Below are 16,062 nucleotides of genomic sequence, written 5' to 3'. Positions count from 1 at the left end.
ACAATTAACCGCTTAAACCCAGGTCTTATCGAAACGGACTTGGATTGTTATAGCCTACTTTTTTCTTTTTTTTTTTCTACACCAAATACACCAAATCTGTGTGTGTGTGTGTGTGTGTGTGTGTGTGTGTGTGTGTGTGTGTGTGTGTGTGTGTGTGTGTGTGTGTGTGTGTGTGTGTGTGTGTGTGTGTGTGTGTGTGTGTGTGTGTGTGTGTGTGTGTGTGTGTAACAGTGTTGAAGCCTTATGTTCTTGTTCTCCCGTTCTCTGTCTCTGTCTGTCTCTCTCTCTCTCTCTATCTCTGTCTCTCTCCCCAGGAGGCCAGTCCTCCTGCATTGACTGACACCATGACCCCAGAAGAGGTAAGCAACCTTATCCACATATAGAATCTCCACATAGCCAGCCATCAGATGATCAAACCATACCGATCAATAACAACCAATCACTCTGTTTACCATCAAAGCCCACCTCCAATCTCTCTTTCTGTCTCTCTCTCGCACGCGTGTGATTGGCCCATGCAGACTAAAGCCTGGGAAGAGGAGGTGCTGGACAAGCCACTCGATTTGGATCAGATCCGGATAGACCCCTCCCCCTTTCAGCTGGTGGAGAGAACTTCACTACACAAGGTTTTGATTGATTGATTGAAAATTGTATTAACAGTTTGCAGAATTACAGTACATTTCAAGCACAAACTCAATACAAAGGCTGTTAACTGTGAGTGGACGACCCAATTAAGCATTACACTTGTTTACAACAGGGTCCACCATGTTCAATTCATCAAAACATTTAGAGACGTACAAATAGACACTTCTATATAGACAAAGAACAGAACAGGAATTCATCATAATGGAGGTAAAAAGGGAAAAGAAACATATACAGTGAGGGGAAAAGGGGGGGGGATTCAGATTTTACGGGGGCCAGTTTCGAATTGCAGCCATCCGTAGGTGCCCTTTGAGAGCGGTTTTGAAGGAGTCAAGGGATTCGCATGTCTTAATGACTGTTGGTAGGGCGTTCCACATTTTGGTGGCATAGGAGCGAAAATAATTTAGTCCCTTGTTTGTGCCGAATCTGGGTTGTACATGGTTCGTTGCACTCCCTCTGGTGTTGTGGGTGTGGACTTTGTTAACATTAAGGAAGTATCTAGACAGGTACATGGGTATCTTGGTGGAGTATCGAATCTTGTGGACCAGACCCATTGCAAGATGCTGTACTCTGTCGCCGACCCTAAGCCATGCCAGTCTGTCAAAGTGGGCAGGGGTGAGGTGGGTTCGGGGGGTGAGGCCAAGTAGGAGCCTGACCAGTTTGTTTTGGGAAGTCTGGAGCCTAGTTTTAAGGGCCTTTGATGTGCTGTGGTACCAGGAGGTGCATGCATAGTCAAAGCCTTGTACGAGGGCTCCTGTTAAGGTCTTCAAGGTGTTTTTGTCGACCAGTGAGGAGATCCTGTAAAGGAATCTTGTTCTTTGGTTGACTTTTTTGATTACGTTGGTGGCCATTTTATCACCGGAAAGATTAGCCTCCAGGATGGAACCTAGGTAGGTAATTTCATCTTTACGTGTGATAACATTGTCACCCACTCTAACCAAGAAGCCATTTGCCTTGCTGAGATTACAATTAGATCCAAAGAGAATGGATTCAGTTTTTCCCAGGTGTAAAGATAGTTTGTTATCAGCGAGCCAGGTGCAGATTCTACCGAGTTCAGAGCTGAGGGCATTTTCAACCTGCAGTTTGTCCCTGTCCGAGACCAGCAGTGCCGAGTCATCTGCGAACAGGAACAAGTTGCAGTCACAAGCTGAAGTCATGTCGTTTACATATATTAGGAACAGTAGAGGCCCTAGTATGCTTCCTTGTGGAACGCCACAGCTCACTGGGAGGGGGGGGACTGTTCCGTTCACTTACACCTGACCCCTGCTCCTCGCACCCGGACGCCATGTTGTACAGCCATTATTAATTACACAATTAGGAGTCATGTGATTATTCCTTCATAATGGCATTCTAGAACCTTCCCTAAAACACCCGGGACAGCGATCCACACGTCACCCGACTCTGACTCCCCATTGCAGTGAGAACTGCAGACTCACTCTCAGCCGTAATCTGAAGACAGTTCAGACGTCACCTTAGCCCGTAGCACTTGACGACCGTGATGACCGTGCAGTCTTATGCAAAGGTTAAAATGTTATTTATATAGCATGATATTTAGACAGATGGCATGCCAGGTTCATTTGTTGACCTGGCATCCTATACAGTCGTTTCTGTACTTGCAATGTACATAATAATATATATATATTTTTTTTGTTAATATACTGTTAAAGGAGCATTCAGTGATTTGGAAAACCCCCCGGTCCGCCCCGGTAACAAGATGTGCACATGCATGCACTACAGTGGGGTGACACGCGACAGGCCAACAGCACACACACCAAGGCCCGCCCCCGCTCGATCATGATTGGCGGAGGGCCCCTCTCTATCCTGATTGGATGAAGGCTTTGCCACCTAGCCAAAAACAAAACCTAAGGTTTTTTGACCCCCAGGGGTTAACTGGGGACAGGGAGGAACTCCTTATATGGTCAGCACACTCTATAGTAGGGAGGATTATCACAACAAAACCCAAAAAAATGTGATATTTGAATTAAGTGAAATCACTGAATATACCTTTATGAAGACTGATGCTAGGTTTTTGGTTTATGATCCTAGATTCCTGAGGCACTACACTGTCTCTAATACATGCGTTTGATAGTATGTGTTTACCATGCTTACTGTACGTCGCTCTGGATTGAAGAACGTCTGCTAAATGCCTTCCCTGTTTTGGGGCAAATTAACATTAACATAACAAAAATAGCCGATCAGCGTGTGTCACAAGTTGACGAAGAGATTTTAGAATATAGTGCAGAGAGAGAATGTACGTATGTGTGGGCCTGGACAGGGTTGAGTCAGAGTATTGCAGAGTGACAGGGTTGAGTCAGAGTATTGCAGAGTGACAGGGTTGAGTCAGAGTATTGCAGAGTGACAGGGTTGAGTCAGAGTATTACAGAGTGACAGGGTTGAGTCAGATGATTGCAGAGTGACAGGGTTGAGTCATAGTATTGCAGAGTGACAGGGTTGAGTCAGAGTATTACAGAGTGACAGGGTTGAGTCAGAGTATTGCAGAGTGACAGGGTTGAGTCAGAGTATTGCAGAGTGACAGGGTTGAGTCAGAGTATGAATATAGTGCAGGGAGAAAATGTACGTATGTGTGGGCCTGGATGGAGCCCTGGGAGAATGTACGTATGTGTGGGCCTGGATGGAGCCCTGGGGGACCTGCAGTGTGGGGCTAATGAAGCGTAGGGTTTAAGTGGTTCAAAAGGAGGAGAAGAGCGTGAGCGGTGCCATGATTCACTCATTCTGCTGGGATGCTGCTTATGGGAGCTAGCCAGTTAAGTGTCATTACACTGCAGCTGGGCAGGCACCATAATATTAGCATAGAATTCACAAAGTTACACAAGATATATATATACAGTTATACGCACACGCACGCGCGCGCACACACACACACACACACACACACACACACACACACACACACACACACACACACACACTACAGAACTAACCGTTTAGCATTGGACATTTACTGGAAGATTCATAAATCCACTTCCTGAATATCCTTCTCCCTCCCTCTCCTCTGTTTAGTTGATATTGTGTGTGTGTGTGTGTGTGTGTGTGTGTGTGTGTGTGTGTGTGTGTGTGTGTGTGTGTGTGTGTGTGTGTGTGTGTGTGTGTGTGTGTGTGTGTGTGTGTGTGTGTGTGTGTGTTCTGTACTTTTAATCAATTACATTTTAAATTCTCTTTCTCTCTCTCTCTCAATTCAATTCAATTCAATTCAATTCAATTCAATTGGCTTTATTGGCATGACATTTTACAAGTGTTGCCAAAGCACAATCACAGATATGACAAACAACAACATAACAACATCTCTCTCTCTCTCTCTCTCTCTCTCTCTCTCTCTCTCTCTCTCTCTCTCTCTCTCTCTCTCGTCTCTCTCTCTGTCTCCCTCTCTCTCTCAGACCCACACTCTGTTCTCGTTGCTGGGTCTCAGCCATGCCTATGTGACCAGTATTGGAAAACTGGTGGGCGTCGTGGCGTTGAAAGAGGTGAGAGCTTTTTCATCCTGTTTGTTTCTCTGTCTACAACATATGTTGTCTGTTTCAGACTGCTCCTTGTAATGCCTTTTTCATATCAAGGTCCGTTTATTCGGCATCTGAGCCACGGAGCACCACTCAGACCCAAAACATAGAATATGTTGTTATCAGATTTTGTCCACAATTCCATGCTGTATTGATGTGGTTAAGAGAGATGACAGGCAATTCTTCTACATTATCTAATTGTGTAAACTGCAAATTAAGTAATACAGAGGTTTTAAAATAATTGAGATTGTAAAATGAAAACAAATGGGCCCATAAGGGTCCAAATTTTGGGTTCATTTTACGCTCTCAAGAGTTAAAGATCTACAGTATAAGGGTCCAGACCACCTGGAACCCCCTCAGGGACCACTGGTGGTCCCTGGACCACTGGTTGAGAACCACTGCCCTACACTACAGCCAGCGTCGGAAATCAGTTTTTACTAGGCAGTAATCAGATTATAGAGGCTTTTGAAATCAAATGGAATTATCATTTAAATGACTCACTCCATTTTAGTGTCGATCTATTATATCTATATTATATTAGAGGGACAGAAATTGCCCTTTTCATTAATATTCAGCCCATTTTGGAGTCAGCATAAGTCGTCGGTAAAAGAGAGAAATCTGAGCACTTGACCGAGCCTGACCGGTCAAGTGGCTCGCATCTTACGGGTCATCAGGAGGTGACTTCACTCAACCTCTCCCCCTTGATATATACCAAAATAGCCATATCTACAAGCTGTGACACTGTGCTGTTGCGAGCTTATAGGTCAGCTCTTTTCGGTACAAGACATCACGCGCAGCTATACAGTAAGTCCATCATAAATCAGGCGGTATTTTCCACGTCTGTTTTTTTCACACGCCTTTCCTCAGCAGCCTGGATCTTGTAACGTGGCGTGACAGCTCATGGCCGCGTGCTCACAGTATGGCCAGTTGTTCTCCTACGGCTTTCGCAGTTTGCGTTATGATTCACGCTGTTACGTGAATCATTTACGCCACCGCGCTCTGTCTCTTCTCATCTCCCTGGATTTTCTCCTTTATAGTAATTCGATATTTTCCCATTGAGAGCTCATTATTTAGCCTATAATTCTCTCTATACCCATTTAATATCCAGTGGCACCGGCAGTCAGGAATATATGAGCCACGTACGTGGTGTCCAGACGATGTAACTGTGATCCTAAATCCTAATCTAGAATGACCTCATAGGCAGGGGTAACCAATAAAACATGCACCTGCTGTAACTGTACACTTTCATACACACAGTGTGAGAGTATATTCCAAAATGATGATCAGCCAAGGCACTCCAATCCAGGCAAATACCGGTATGCATGAAGTGTCATCCCAGTGCGGGGTTCGAACTCTGGACCTAAACATTATATGGAGAATACATTATTCAGTCAGCTAAATATTCAGGATTAGGCTTTTTTATGTGTTTTTATGTGCAATACCGCTCCTCTGCCCTTGGACTGTATGTGTTTATTAGTTTTTTGACTTTTACTTGTATTCTTAATTGTTCTGTTTCTTGTGTCTTGTGTTCTGGTAGTTTGTTGTTTTCTAAGTACATCTTATTTTGTAGTAATGATCTGTGCTTTCCTGTCTGCCTTGTTTGCTGTTCCCTGCCTTGCCTCACCTACCTGTATTATTGTAACCCCAGTCACCTGTGTTCTGTTTGCCTGTTAGCCTATCCCAGTGTTGATTTGATTGTCTGTTTCAGTTCACCTGTGTCTAATTAGTCCTTGTCTATACTGTATGCCCCAGTGTCAGCGTCGTAAATGATGTGGTCAGTGTTTAGAGTATATTTGAAGTTCCTTGTTATTTTCCTAGTGTGGGTTTTGAGAATAACACCTCTTGAACATTCACATCTCTGTCTGTGCCTGGTCGTCCTACACCTCCGTGTCCACACTGTCACACTATGTTGCAAAATAAAAGGACATGGACATAACGCATAATACGTATATGATAGATCGAGCGCTTGGAGAACATAAGGCATAGGTGACATTTTCTGAATTTTACAGGAGAGCAAAAACAAACGTATTGTTGATTGTAATTATTGAATCAAAAACTGTCAAAAATGTCAAAAACGGGAATATCATGCAGAATCAACTTCGCGAAATGTCAATCAAATAAATCACTGCATATGGAGCCAGAATGTGCAACTTTTCCCCTCCTTTTTAAGTCTATTGTAGACATGATACTGACCATGATGTTGACCAAGATACTGACATAATATTGACCAAGATACTGACATAATATTGACCAAGATACCTTTTTTTGTATGTAAAAATTATAATGACCATATTATTTTACCATCTGATGAGCACATGAAGACCTTTAAAATAATATATTAAAATCACATACACCCTTGTGCTCCAAGCTTTCAATATAATATTTTAATATAATATACTAACCCATAAACCTAGATAGTGGGGCCATGGCTCCTGTATTGTCTATATTTACAAGGACATACAAGGACATGTTGGAGTGTGTATAGTCTAGAGAAGGCTGATCTGGGAGAAGAGGGGCTTCATGTGATTCAGATCCTTGACCACCTCTTGTCTCTCCTCCACCCTCAGCTGCAGAAGGCCATCGAGGGCTCTACCCGCAGCGGCGTGAGGCTCCGTCCGCCCCTGGCCAGCTTCAGAGACGGCAGCCGCAAGGCCAAGAAGCACCAGCAGCTTCCCTCGTCGTCGTCCGCCCCCTCCTCCCCGAGCCGCGAGGTGGACATGTGGGCGGGGGCGGAGGGGGAGCCTCCCGGGAGGTTGGACTCCACGGGGGAGGGGAAGGGGCCGGCCTCCCCCTCCCCTTCCCCTTCCAAAGGTGGAGACTCCGCCCAGTCGTCCCCCGGCGGCGGCAGCACGTCGTCGAGCGGCGGCGCGAGCGGAGGCGTCACCGTCACCACGGTGGAGGCAGACTGCCCTCCTCCGCTGGAGGTCACCGCGGGGTCACCCCTGCGGGAGGAGCCCTCCGTCTCTACCTCGCGCCCTGCCGTCGCCTCCTCCTTGCCCCCCGCCGCCGCCTCCTCCCCTGTCTCGCCCTCCGCCACGGTCCTCACGCTCTCCTCCCTCCAGGAGGAGGAGGAGGAGGAGGATGAAGAGGAAGAGGAGGAGGAGGAGTGGGAGGATGAAGAAGAAGAAGGGGAGGAGAACGAGGAGAGGGAGGGCAAGGAGTTGGACAAACGGGTTTAGCGAAGACTACTGTAGGGTTCTCAGAGGAAAAAGACTTTGGCAACCCCCTCCCTCCTTTCTAGCTCCTCGCACCCAGTGACAGCACAGTCACTTCCTGGGGTTCAGGGTCCCGTCCCCCTCCCCCGGCCCCGTCCGTGGCCCACTTGGATATTCAGCTCTCAAGAGAGCAGGAAGAAGGAACTACTGGTGCACACACACACACACACACACACACACACACACGCACACGCACACGCACGCACACACACACATAAACACACAGTCACATACACACACTCATGCACACACGCACGCACACACACACACACGCTCCCAGAGCTTGTAGTTCTGAAGAATTGTTTTTCTACTCTTAAAGCAGCCTCATGTTGTTGTTGGTTTTTCTTTTCTTTTATGTTAATTTCCACTCTTTCTCAGGTGTCTCCCTTTTGTCTTTTGATCAACAGGCGGTCGGCCAGACAAGCTTGTCTTTTACAACATATCAAAACCCCTCTCAATGTTCAGAATGGCCATATCTTCAAAATGTTGAATGTATGAAGTAATGCTTGTGTAGCTATGCACTGAATGCACCCTCGTGGCAAATTAACTGACAGCAATGAATTGTTTGATAATTAAATTATGTATTGTTTATGACAGCTTAATCAATTATTTTTGATTTTGTCATGCTGATCATGCATTTAAAATGTTTACTGATTGAGATGAAATTTTAATTACAACTATTAACTGTATAGTAAATTCAGATCATACCAATCTGTTGTTGTTGTTGTTGTTTTTAAATCTAATAAATGTTTCAATTTGTCAACTGTTAAACTTGAACTGCTTATGAAAACTACCAATTCATTCCACCACCTTCCTTATATGCTTCTGAAAGAGCCAGTCTGTCAGAGGACAGTCGGGGGGACAGTCGAGGGACAGTGGAGGGACAGTTGAGGGACTGTCAGAGGACAGTCGAGGGACTGTCAGAGGACAGTCGAGGGGACAGTCGAGGGACTTTCAGAAGACAGTCGAGGGGACAGTCGAGGAACTTTCAGAAGACAGTGGAGGGGACAGTGGAGGGACTGCCAGAGGACAGTCAAGGGACTGTCTTCTGACAGTCGAGGGACTGTCAGAAGACAGTCGAGGGGACAGTCGAGGGACTTTCAGAAGACAGTCGAGGGGACAGTCGAGGGACTGTCAGAAGACAGTGGAGGGACTGCCAGAGGACAGTCGAGGGACTGTCAGAAGACAGTCGAGGGGACAGTGGAGGGACTGCCAGAGGACAGTGGAGGGACTGCCAGAGGACAGTCGAGGGACTGTCAGAGGACAGTCGAGGGACTGTCAGAAGACAGTCGAGGGGACAGTCGAGGGACTGTCAGAAGACAGTCGAGGGGACAGTCGAGGGACTGTCAGAAGACAGTCGAGGGGACAGTCGAGGGACTGTCAGAGGACAGTCGAGGGGACAGTCGAGGGACTGTCAGAGGACAGTCGAGGGACTGTCAGAAGACAGTCGAGGGGACAGTCGAGGGACTGTCAGAAGACAGTCGAGGGACACAGAAACATTTCAATGCCAGGAAGAAGGTCAGTAGTGTACTTCAGTCTCCAGTGGTGGACAAAGTACTTTCTTTACTTAAGTAAAAGTATCACTACTGCAACATAGAATTACTCTGTTACAAGTAAAAGTCTGAAATTCAAAATGTACTTGAGTAAAAGTACAAAAGCATTTGCATCAAAATGTACTTAAAAGTACCAAAAGTGGAAATTACTCATTATGCATTATCCATTTCACAAGTTTTCAAATGTATAAACAATCTTTTGAAACTTGCAGATCTACAAGGTGTCAAGCTCACAATGCGTTGCAGTGCAACACCAATCAATCACATTCTAGCTAGTGTTGAGATGCAGGGCCACAATGGAACAGCTAGCTAGGAGGAGGCTAGCGTTGAGATGCAGGGCCACAATGGAACAGCTAGCTAGGAGGAGGCTAGCGTTGAGATGTGGGGCCACGATGGGACACCTAGCTAGGAGGAGGCTAGTGTTGAGATGCAGGGCCACGATGGAACAGCTAGGAGGAGGCTAGCGTTGAGATGCAGGGCCACGATGGGACAGCTAGGTTCTAGCTAGCGTTGAGATGCAGGGCCACGATGGAACAGCTAGGAGGAGGCTAGTGTTGAGATGCAGGGCCACGATGGGACAGCTAGGAGGAGGCTAGTGTTGAGATGCAGGGCCACGATGGGACAGCTAGGAGGAGGCTAGCGTTGAGATGCAGGGCCACGATGGAACAGCTAGGAGGAGGCTAGCGTTGAGATGCAGGGCCACGATGGGACAGCTAGGAGGAGGCTAGCGTTGAGATGCAGGGCCACGATGGGACAGCTAGGAGGAGGCTAGCGTTGAGATGCAGGGCCACGATGGGACAGCTAGGTTCTAGCTAGTGTTGAGATGCAGGGCCACGATGGAACAGCTAGGAGGAGGCTAGCGTTGAGATGCAGGGCCACGATGGAACAGCTAGGAGGAGGCTAGTGTTGAGATGCAGGGCCACGATGGGACAGCTAGGTTCTAGCTAGCATTGAGATGCAGGGCCACGATGGGACAGCTAGGTTCTAGCTAGCGTTGAGATGCAGGGCCACGATGGGACAGCTAGGTTCTAGCTAGCGTTGAGATGCAGGGCCACGATGGGACAGCTAGGTTCTAGCTAGCGTTGAGATGCAGGGCCACGATGGGACAGCTAGGTTCTAGCTAGTGTTGAGATGCAGGGCCACGATGGGACAGCTAGGTTCTAGCTCGCGTTGAGATGCAGGGCCACGATGGGACAGCTAGGTTCTAGCTCGCGTTGAGATGCAGGGCCACGATGGGACAGCTATAGGTTCTAGCTCGCGTTGAGATGCAGGGCCACGATGGGACAGCTAGGTTCTAGCTCGCGTTGAGATGCAGGGCCACGATGGGACAGCTAGGTTCTAGCTAGTGTTGAGATGCAGGGCCACGATGGAACAGCTAGGAGGAGGCTAGTGTTGAGATGCAGGGCCACGATGGAACAGCTAGGAGGAGGCTAGCGTTGAGATGCAGGGCCACGATGGGACAGCTAGGTTCTGGCTAGTGTTGAGATGCAGGGCCACGATGGAACAGCTAGGAGGAGGCTAGCGTTGAGATGCAGGGCCACGATGGGACAGCTAGGTTCTGGCTAGTGTTGAGATGCAGGGCCACGATGGAACAGCTAGGAGGAGGCTAGTGTTGAGATGCAGGGCCATGATGGAACAGCTAGGAGGAGGCTAGTGTTGAGATGCAGGGCCATGATGGGACAGCTAGCTAGGAGGAGGCTAGTGTTGAGATGCAGGGCCAGGATGGGACAGCTAGGAGGAGGCTAGCGTTGAGATGCAGGGCCACGATGGGACAGCTAGGAGGAGGCTAGTGTTGAGATGCAGGGCCACGATGGGACAGCTAGGAGGAGGCTAGCGTTGAGATGCAGGGCCACGATGGAACAGCTAGGAGGAGGCTAGCGTTTTATAGCCATGTTTTACTCTTGACAGGCACAAATGAACCAGGCCAGAGCAAACTCTGGCTAGCCAGCGGGAAAAGAGGATGGTGAGGGAGCGTTTGTAGAAGCTTGGTGCCTGCAGCATGCTCAGGTCTAACGCCACGCGTCCGTGTTGTTGTTTCTCTGTGAATATTGTGTGTCCGAGTGAGACACACTCACAAAGAGCACATTTTGAACAAAGGCAGACAGCGATGTGTCTTTGGCCACTGACTGTGTTTTGTCCGTGCTCACCGCAGTCGCTCCATCGCATCACAGAAAGGGAAACGGCACCCACAAAGCTGTGGGTAGAAAACGCAGAGGTGAAGTCGGTGACGTATCACGGCCACAAAGAACAGGCGCGAACGGCACTTCCGTATACTTCCGGTCTATGACTTGGCCAACCGAACTGTCGTTTGGCCAAGTGTCATTTGGCAAAGAAGGCGTAGGCCTACAGTACATACCGTAGTACATAGACAACGTAGTAGTTTCAACTGAAGAAAAGTATGCATTAGCCTTTAGATGATGTTTTTACTGTGGCTTAATCGAAAATATAAAATTTGGCTCCTGAGCCAAAACCAAATGTCACACACTTTGGGGACAGCCGTAGCTTAGTACTTAGAGAGGATGTCTGGTAATCAGAAGGTCACTGGTTCGTCTCTTAGCCCACTATGTTGAAGTGTCCCCGAGCAAGACACTTAACCCCCAACTTCTCCACCATACCCCAAGCCCTCATTATGACCATCTGCCGTCAGCTCAAGGTCTTTTCAGCGATGGTGTGGTTTATTCACTCTGCCCATCCAGATCTTCCATGCTGGTCACAAGCACACAGCTAACCTTTTAGGCCCTCGCGTTCTGTGGTAACACTAACATTGTCTGGTCTTGGGACAGTTTGCACTACCCTATTATGCTGAATATAAGGCTGTTTTTTTCCAATGGAAATATCCTAAAAAGCAAGGTCGGGGAATAGTCTAGTCGGGGACTAGACTATTTGACATTCAATGTTCTTTTTACACAAATGAGGTCTTGAAAAATGGGGTTCGTCTAGAGTCGTTTTATATTCGGCACAATCCGGTATTAGCTGCTTGTAATGTCAGTGTTGTTGCTTTTGAAGACTCTTCTACAGTCAACTTGTAAGTCCCTCTGGTTGAAAGGTAAAAATGCAAAAAAAAAAAGGAAAAAAAAGCACAACATCCACACATGAACACAAGAAATTCCATTGGTCGGTTTGTTTATTTGCCCCTTTCTCCCCTGGAGGGAAAGAGGGAAGAGGTGGAGGACAGGGTGGACACGGGGACGAAGGAGGTTCTCTCGTGCAGGAGGAAGAGGCCAGTGGTGGAAAAAGTACTCAAATGTTTTACTTAAGTAAAAGTAACAATACTGCAATGTAGATGTACATACTCTGCTACAAGTGGAACTAGCCTATTCAAAATACTAAAAGTAAAAGTTCTCATATTGCAGAATATGTCCCATTTCACAACTTCAACATGTGTATACATAGGGCTGACGTGGTCTAATAATAATCAAAATATATACAAAGTATCTAGTAAAACTAAAGTTTTCAGTAATGTAAAAGTAGCTAAAAAAGTAAATGCACTTAGTTACTTTCCACCACTGGAAGAGAGGGGGAAAGAGAGAGAGGAAGTGAGAGAGACATTGGTTGATGGTAGAGTAGGGAAGGGGGGGGGGGGGGTTGGGTACCATGTGGAAGAACTGCCACGCGGACAACCTTCCATGGAGCATGCATAGGTATGAGTGTTACAGCACACACTGCCAGTCATGTCATGTGTATCTCACTTCCAACAAATTCAATCCATTCAGTTTTACAGCGTTTTTTTACACAGACAGTCCATCCAAATATTACACAGCGTTTGTTTTTTCCTCCAAAAATCCGTCCGATTTTCGTACTGCATACAGCGCTCGCTTTCGTTCGTTTTCCGTGCCACACAGGAACACACATCATACAGTATTTTCATACATTACATGTCTTTGATTGCCTCAAAATCCCCCTTTGGTCAGTGTGAAAAGGTATTTGTTTATTATTATTATTATTATTTTCAGGCAGTGATTCTTCCAACAAGACAGCAGACAACTACTGTATACATTGACTGACAGACATACAGACGGACACGAATATATAGAACAGATACAAAGAGATAGAGAGAGAAAAAAGAAATGAGAGAGACAGAGCTAGAGGAGGAGAGGAGAAGGGGACTGAGCTGCATGCCTGCAGTCAGACCAATCTTGAAAGATGGCAGTAGAATTATACAAAAAGAAACCAAGGAACTCATCCTGAAATAAATGTACCGGCAAAAACAGAGTCAGGTAACAGTAACATCCATGGAAATACATTTGGCTTCTTAATTATTAGTTTATTCATTCATCGATATCTTAATCGTCAATAAAAAGCAATAAAATAAACCCCCGAATTGAAGCAGTATCTTTCCTTGCTCTCGGAACACGAACAACAAGTCCTTCAATATAGATAACGCCGGGGTAAGGCTCTTGAAATTGTACAGCCAAGTCAACCACATTACCACAACAGTAGGCTAGTCCTCTGCCATAATGTGACATCTTGAACCTCAACGCGTCTGACCCACTTGGAAAGTTTTACAAGAGAAAGATACTGCTCCCAAAAAAATGGGTCGGTTCCTACAGTAAACCATAGATTCTGTACAAGCAGTCATGTTTTTCCCTCCCAACCCCAAATAATCATTAAATAAATAAACAAATAAGTGCCATTGTGTAAAGACATCTTGCGTGAAAGGTTTGAGACCTCTTGGCCTTGTTGCTATTGGTCTGTCAGATGCATTATTTGTGCGCAGCCAAAATAAGGGGAAATGTCTGTTTTTATTTTTCCGTCGAGGAACTGTTCTCTTTGAAAGATTTAAACTTTGCAGACGTGGCGATGACGTCCGACGGTTTATATAACCTTACTCAAATGCCACTCTGCACAATAGACTACAGTGAAAAGTGGCCGGCTTATGAATGTTACATTATCACTTTCTATTATTATTTTACTACAAAGTTATGTAGCCCTAATGTGGCACGACTGCTTCATCGTATGATGAAACAGCGTCATAACTCAATGTGACATTCTGAAAATAAAATTAGGATGGATTGGTCTGGGAAGGCCTCTGCTTGTAGTTGGCCCGATATGACAGGAAGCGTGCCTTTCTGTACGTTCCAAGAGGTGCTCAAAACCTGACCAAAAGACCACTTTACAACAACTAACACCTATTCTAGACTCATACCAGAGGGAGGGGGGAATTCAACAATTCAGTAGAAAAATAAATGATGTCCCAACATTGCATAAATAAGCGATCAATAAATAAATTCATTCAAGTCAATAAACCTTTTTTTTTTTCATCTTAAAAGTTTGTCGCACAATCATCAAAGTGAGAGAGGAGAAAGTGGTCTCCCGAATGTAGAGGGATTGTAATAACTGCAGTTTTCTTGTCATCGTTGCTGTCTGTTGGTGAGTCATGCACGTGGCTGTCCCATGAGCGCCAGTACTGTTCTCCAACGTGTTTCTTATTACGCACTACAGCGAGCTCTCCTCTGCTGGTAAAACACACACACACACACACACACACACACACACACACCACCTCGAGGGAGGCGGAAAAAAACCCACATGCTTACTCAAACATCATTCTATTCTTCATCATCATCATCATCATCATCACGGTCACTCAAGGCAGATGCATCACAGTACTGATGACTGATTCATATTTGCTTGCACGTCGCACACCAGAAATAGTCCAAATTTACAAGCTCACGATGTAATCGCGCTGCATTATGTAGCTTTTAGCAAAGTTTCAATGATGAAGATCTCTGTTGTCATCTACAGCTTGAGAGGCCAGCTCATCTAGCCAATCTGCAGTCAGCCAATCAGGCGATTGGACTTTAAATATCACTGCCTCTGACACTTGCCATTCTCTTTTCAGTTTGCAACAAGCAACCCACCTCCATCCCCAACTCCACCTTGTCCACCTGGTGTTGAGAGGGAAGGAGGTTCAGCTGCTCTGCCACCACCAGACTATAGACTCCAATGCTCCAATGGGGGGGGTTCTCCCTATTAAAAGCCAATCTTATTCAATAAATTATGCAATTGGAGTCTAATCGCCAACATCTTTATGCAATTCCAATAATCCAAATGCAAATGCTATGCAATTAAAACTATTCATTTGCAACAACTTGATCTCTCCTTTCATTGAAGTGTTGTGAGCTTGTAAATCGGCTATTTCCGGTGCAAGGCCCCGGCGCGCAACCAAACACAAATCACCCTTTAAGTCAGCAGGAGCAGGAAGACAAGTCTGTCGGGCTCTGTGGTCCTGCAGTCTAACTTCTGTCCCTTATTCTAGTGTTCTGTTCCTGATTGGCTCTTTAGTGGAACCCCCAGCAGGCCAATGGCGCGTCCCCACCCGATGAAGTGTCTGTTCTGTACAAGCGAATAGACACTTCATGTGCTGAAACGCTCCGTGTCTAGATGACTATTACAAGCCAACCTACCACCGAAGTCCCAGCAAGCGCTCTTATTTACACTTTACAGCATAGACATTCTTCTGTTAGTTCCCTCACTTTGTGTTGTCAGCAGACGTCAACATAAAAATACAAGCTTAATTGGGAGTGGGGGGCTAGGCGGGGGTTGGGCACTCGAAACGGAGCTCCCCGAAATCAAGTGGGGGGGACTGAGAGTGAGAGGTGTAGAAAAATAAAGAAATTATATTGAACTATACCAGTTGTGTGAGCGAGTTGATTTACATATTATACTTTATTTACATGTGTATGCGACAGAGGCGACACCAGTCTCTTGGGAGGCCAGTGTTTTTGTCTGTCTATTGCTGGTTACAATTTAAATATCTCTGTGTGTGTGTGTGTGTGTGTGTGTGCGTGTGCGTGTGCGTGTGCGTGTGCGTGCGTGCGTGCGTGTTTGTGTGTGCATGCGTGCCTTCGTGGGTGCGTGCGTGTGTGCACCCCAATGCAGTAATCTCCTGCAGATTAACTTCAGGGATCACTTTGTTCTCATAACAAAAGGCTTTGATACCATCCCAAGTGTACAGACGTCAGAAAGTTTTCGACTCTCCCCGGCTGAAAACAGATCACTGCAGCCAGTCCTCAGTATACATTCCAAGGTGGTTATCCTCCTCGACGTATCAGAGCAGCTGAGAGTAACTGTCGGTTGGTGTTTTGGTTATGGTGGTGATGGCGATGGCGCGGAAAAGCTTTCTGGAATGGGGAATCG

The 16,062-nt window shown here is 46.3% G+C and overlaps 1 protein-coding gene across 1 annotated transcript in view; it reads left to right on the top strand.

Moving 5' to 3' along the window:
• Window positions 1-8,071, top strand: part of clcn1b (chloride channel, voltage-sensitive 1b) — an 81,692-nt gene extending 73,621 nt beyond the window's left edge. Inside the window, exons 20-23 of the mRNA XM_079504829.1 lie at window positions 315-359; window positions 519-623; window positions 4,035-4,121; window positions 6,722-8,071. Of these exons, the coding sequence (XP_079360955.1) occupies window positions 315-359; window positions 519-623; window positions 4,035-4,121; window positions 6,722-7,333 (849 nt within the window). The 3' untranslated portion in view covers window positions 7,334-8,071. The remainder of the gene's footprint in view (window positions 1-314; window positions 360-518; window positions 624-4,034; window positions 4,122-6,721) is intronic.
• Window positions 8,072-16,062: the final 7,991 nt, after the last annotated feature.

Source organism: Electrona antarctica (genome assembly GCF_951216825.1).
Source record: "Electrona antarctica genome assembly, chromosome: 6".
NCBI classification, from domain to species: Eukaryota; Metazoa; Chordata; class Actinopteri; order Myctophiformes; family Myctophidae; genus Electrona; species Electrona antarctica.
The sequence above is the reverse complement of the archived record's forward strand: the minus strand, read 5'-3'. Positions and strand labels throughout refer to the sequence as shown.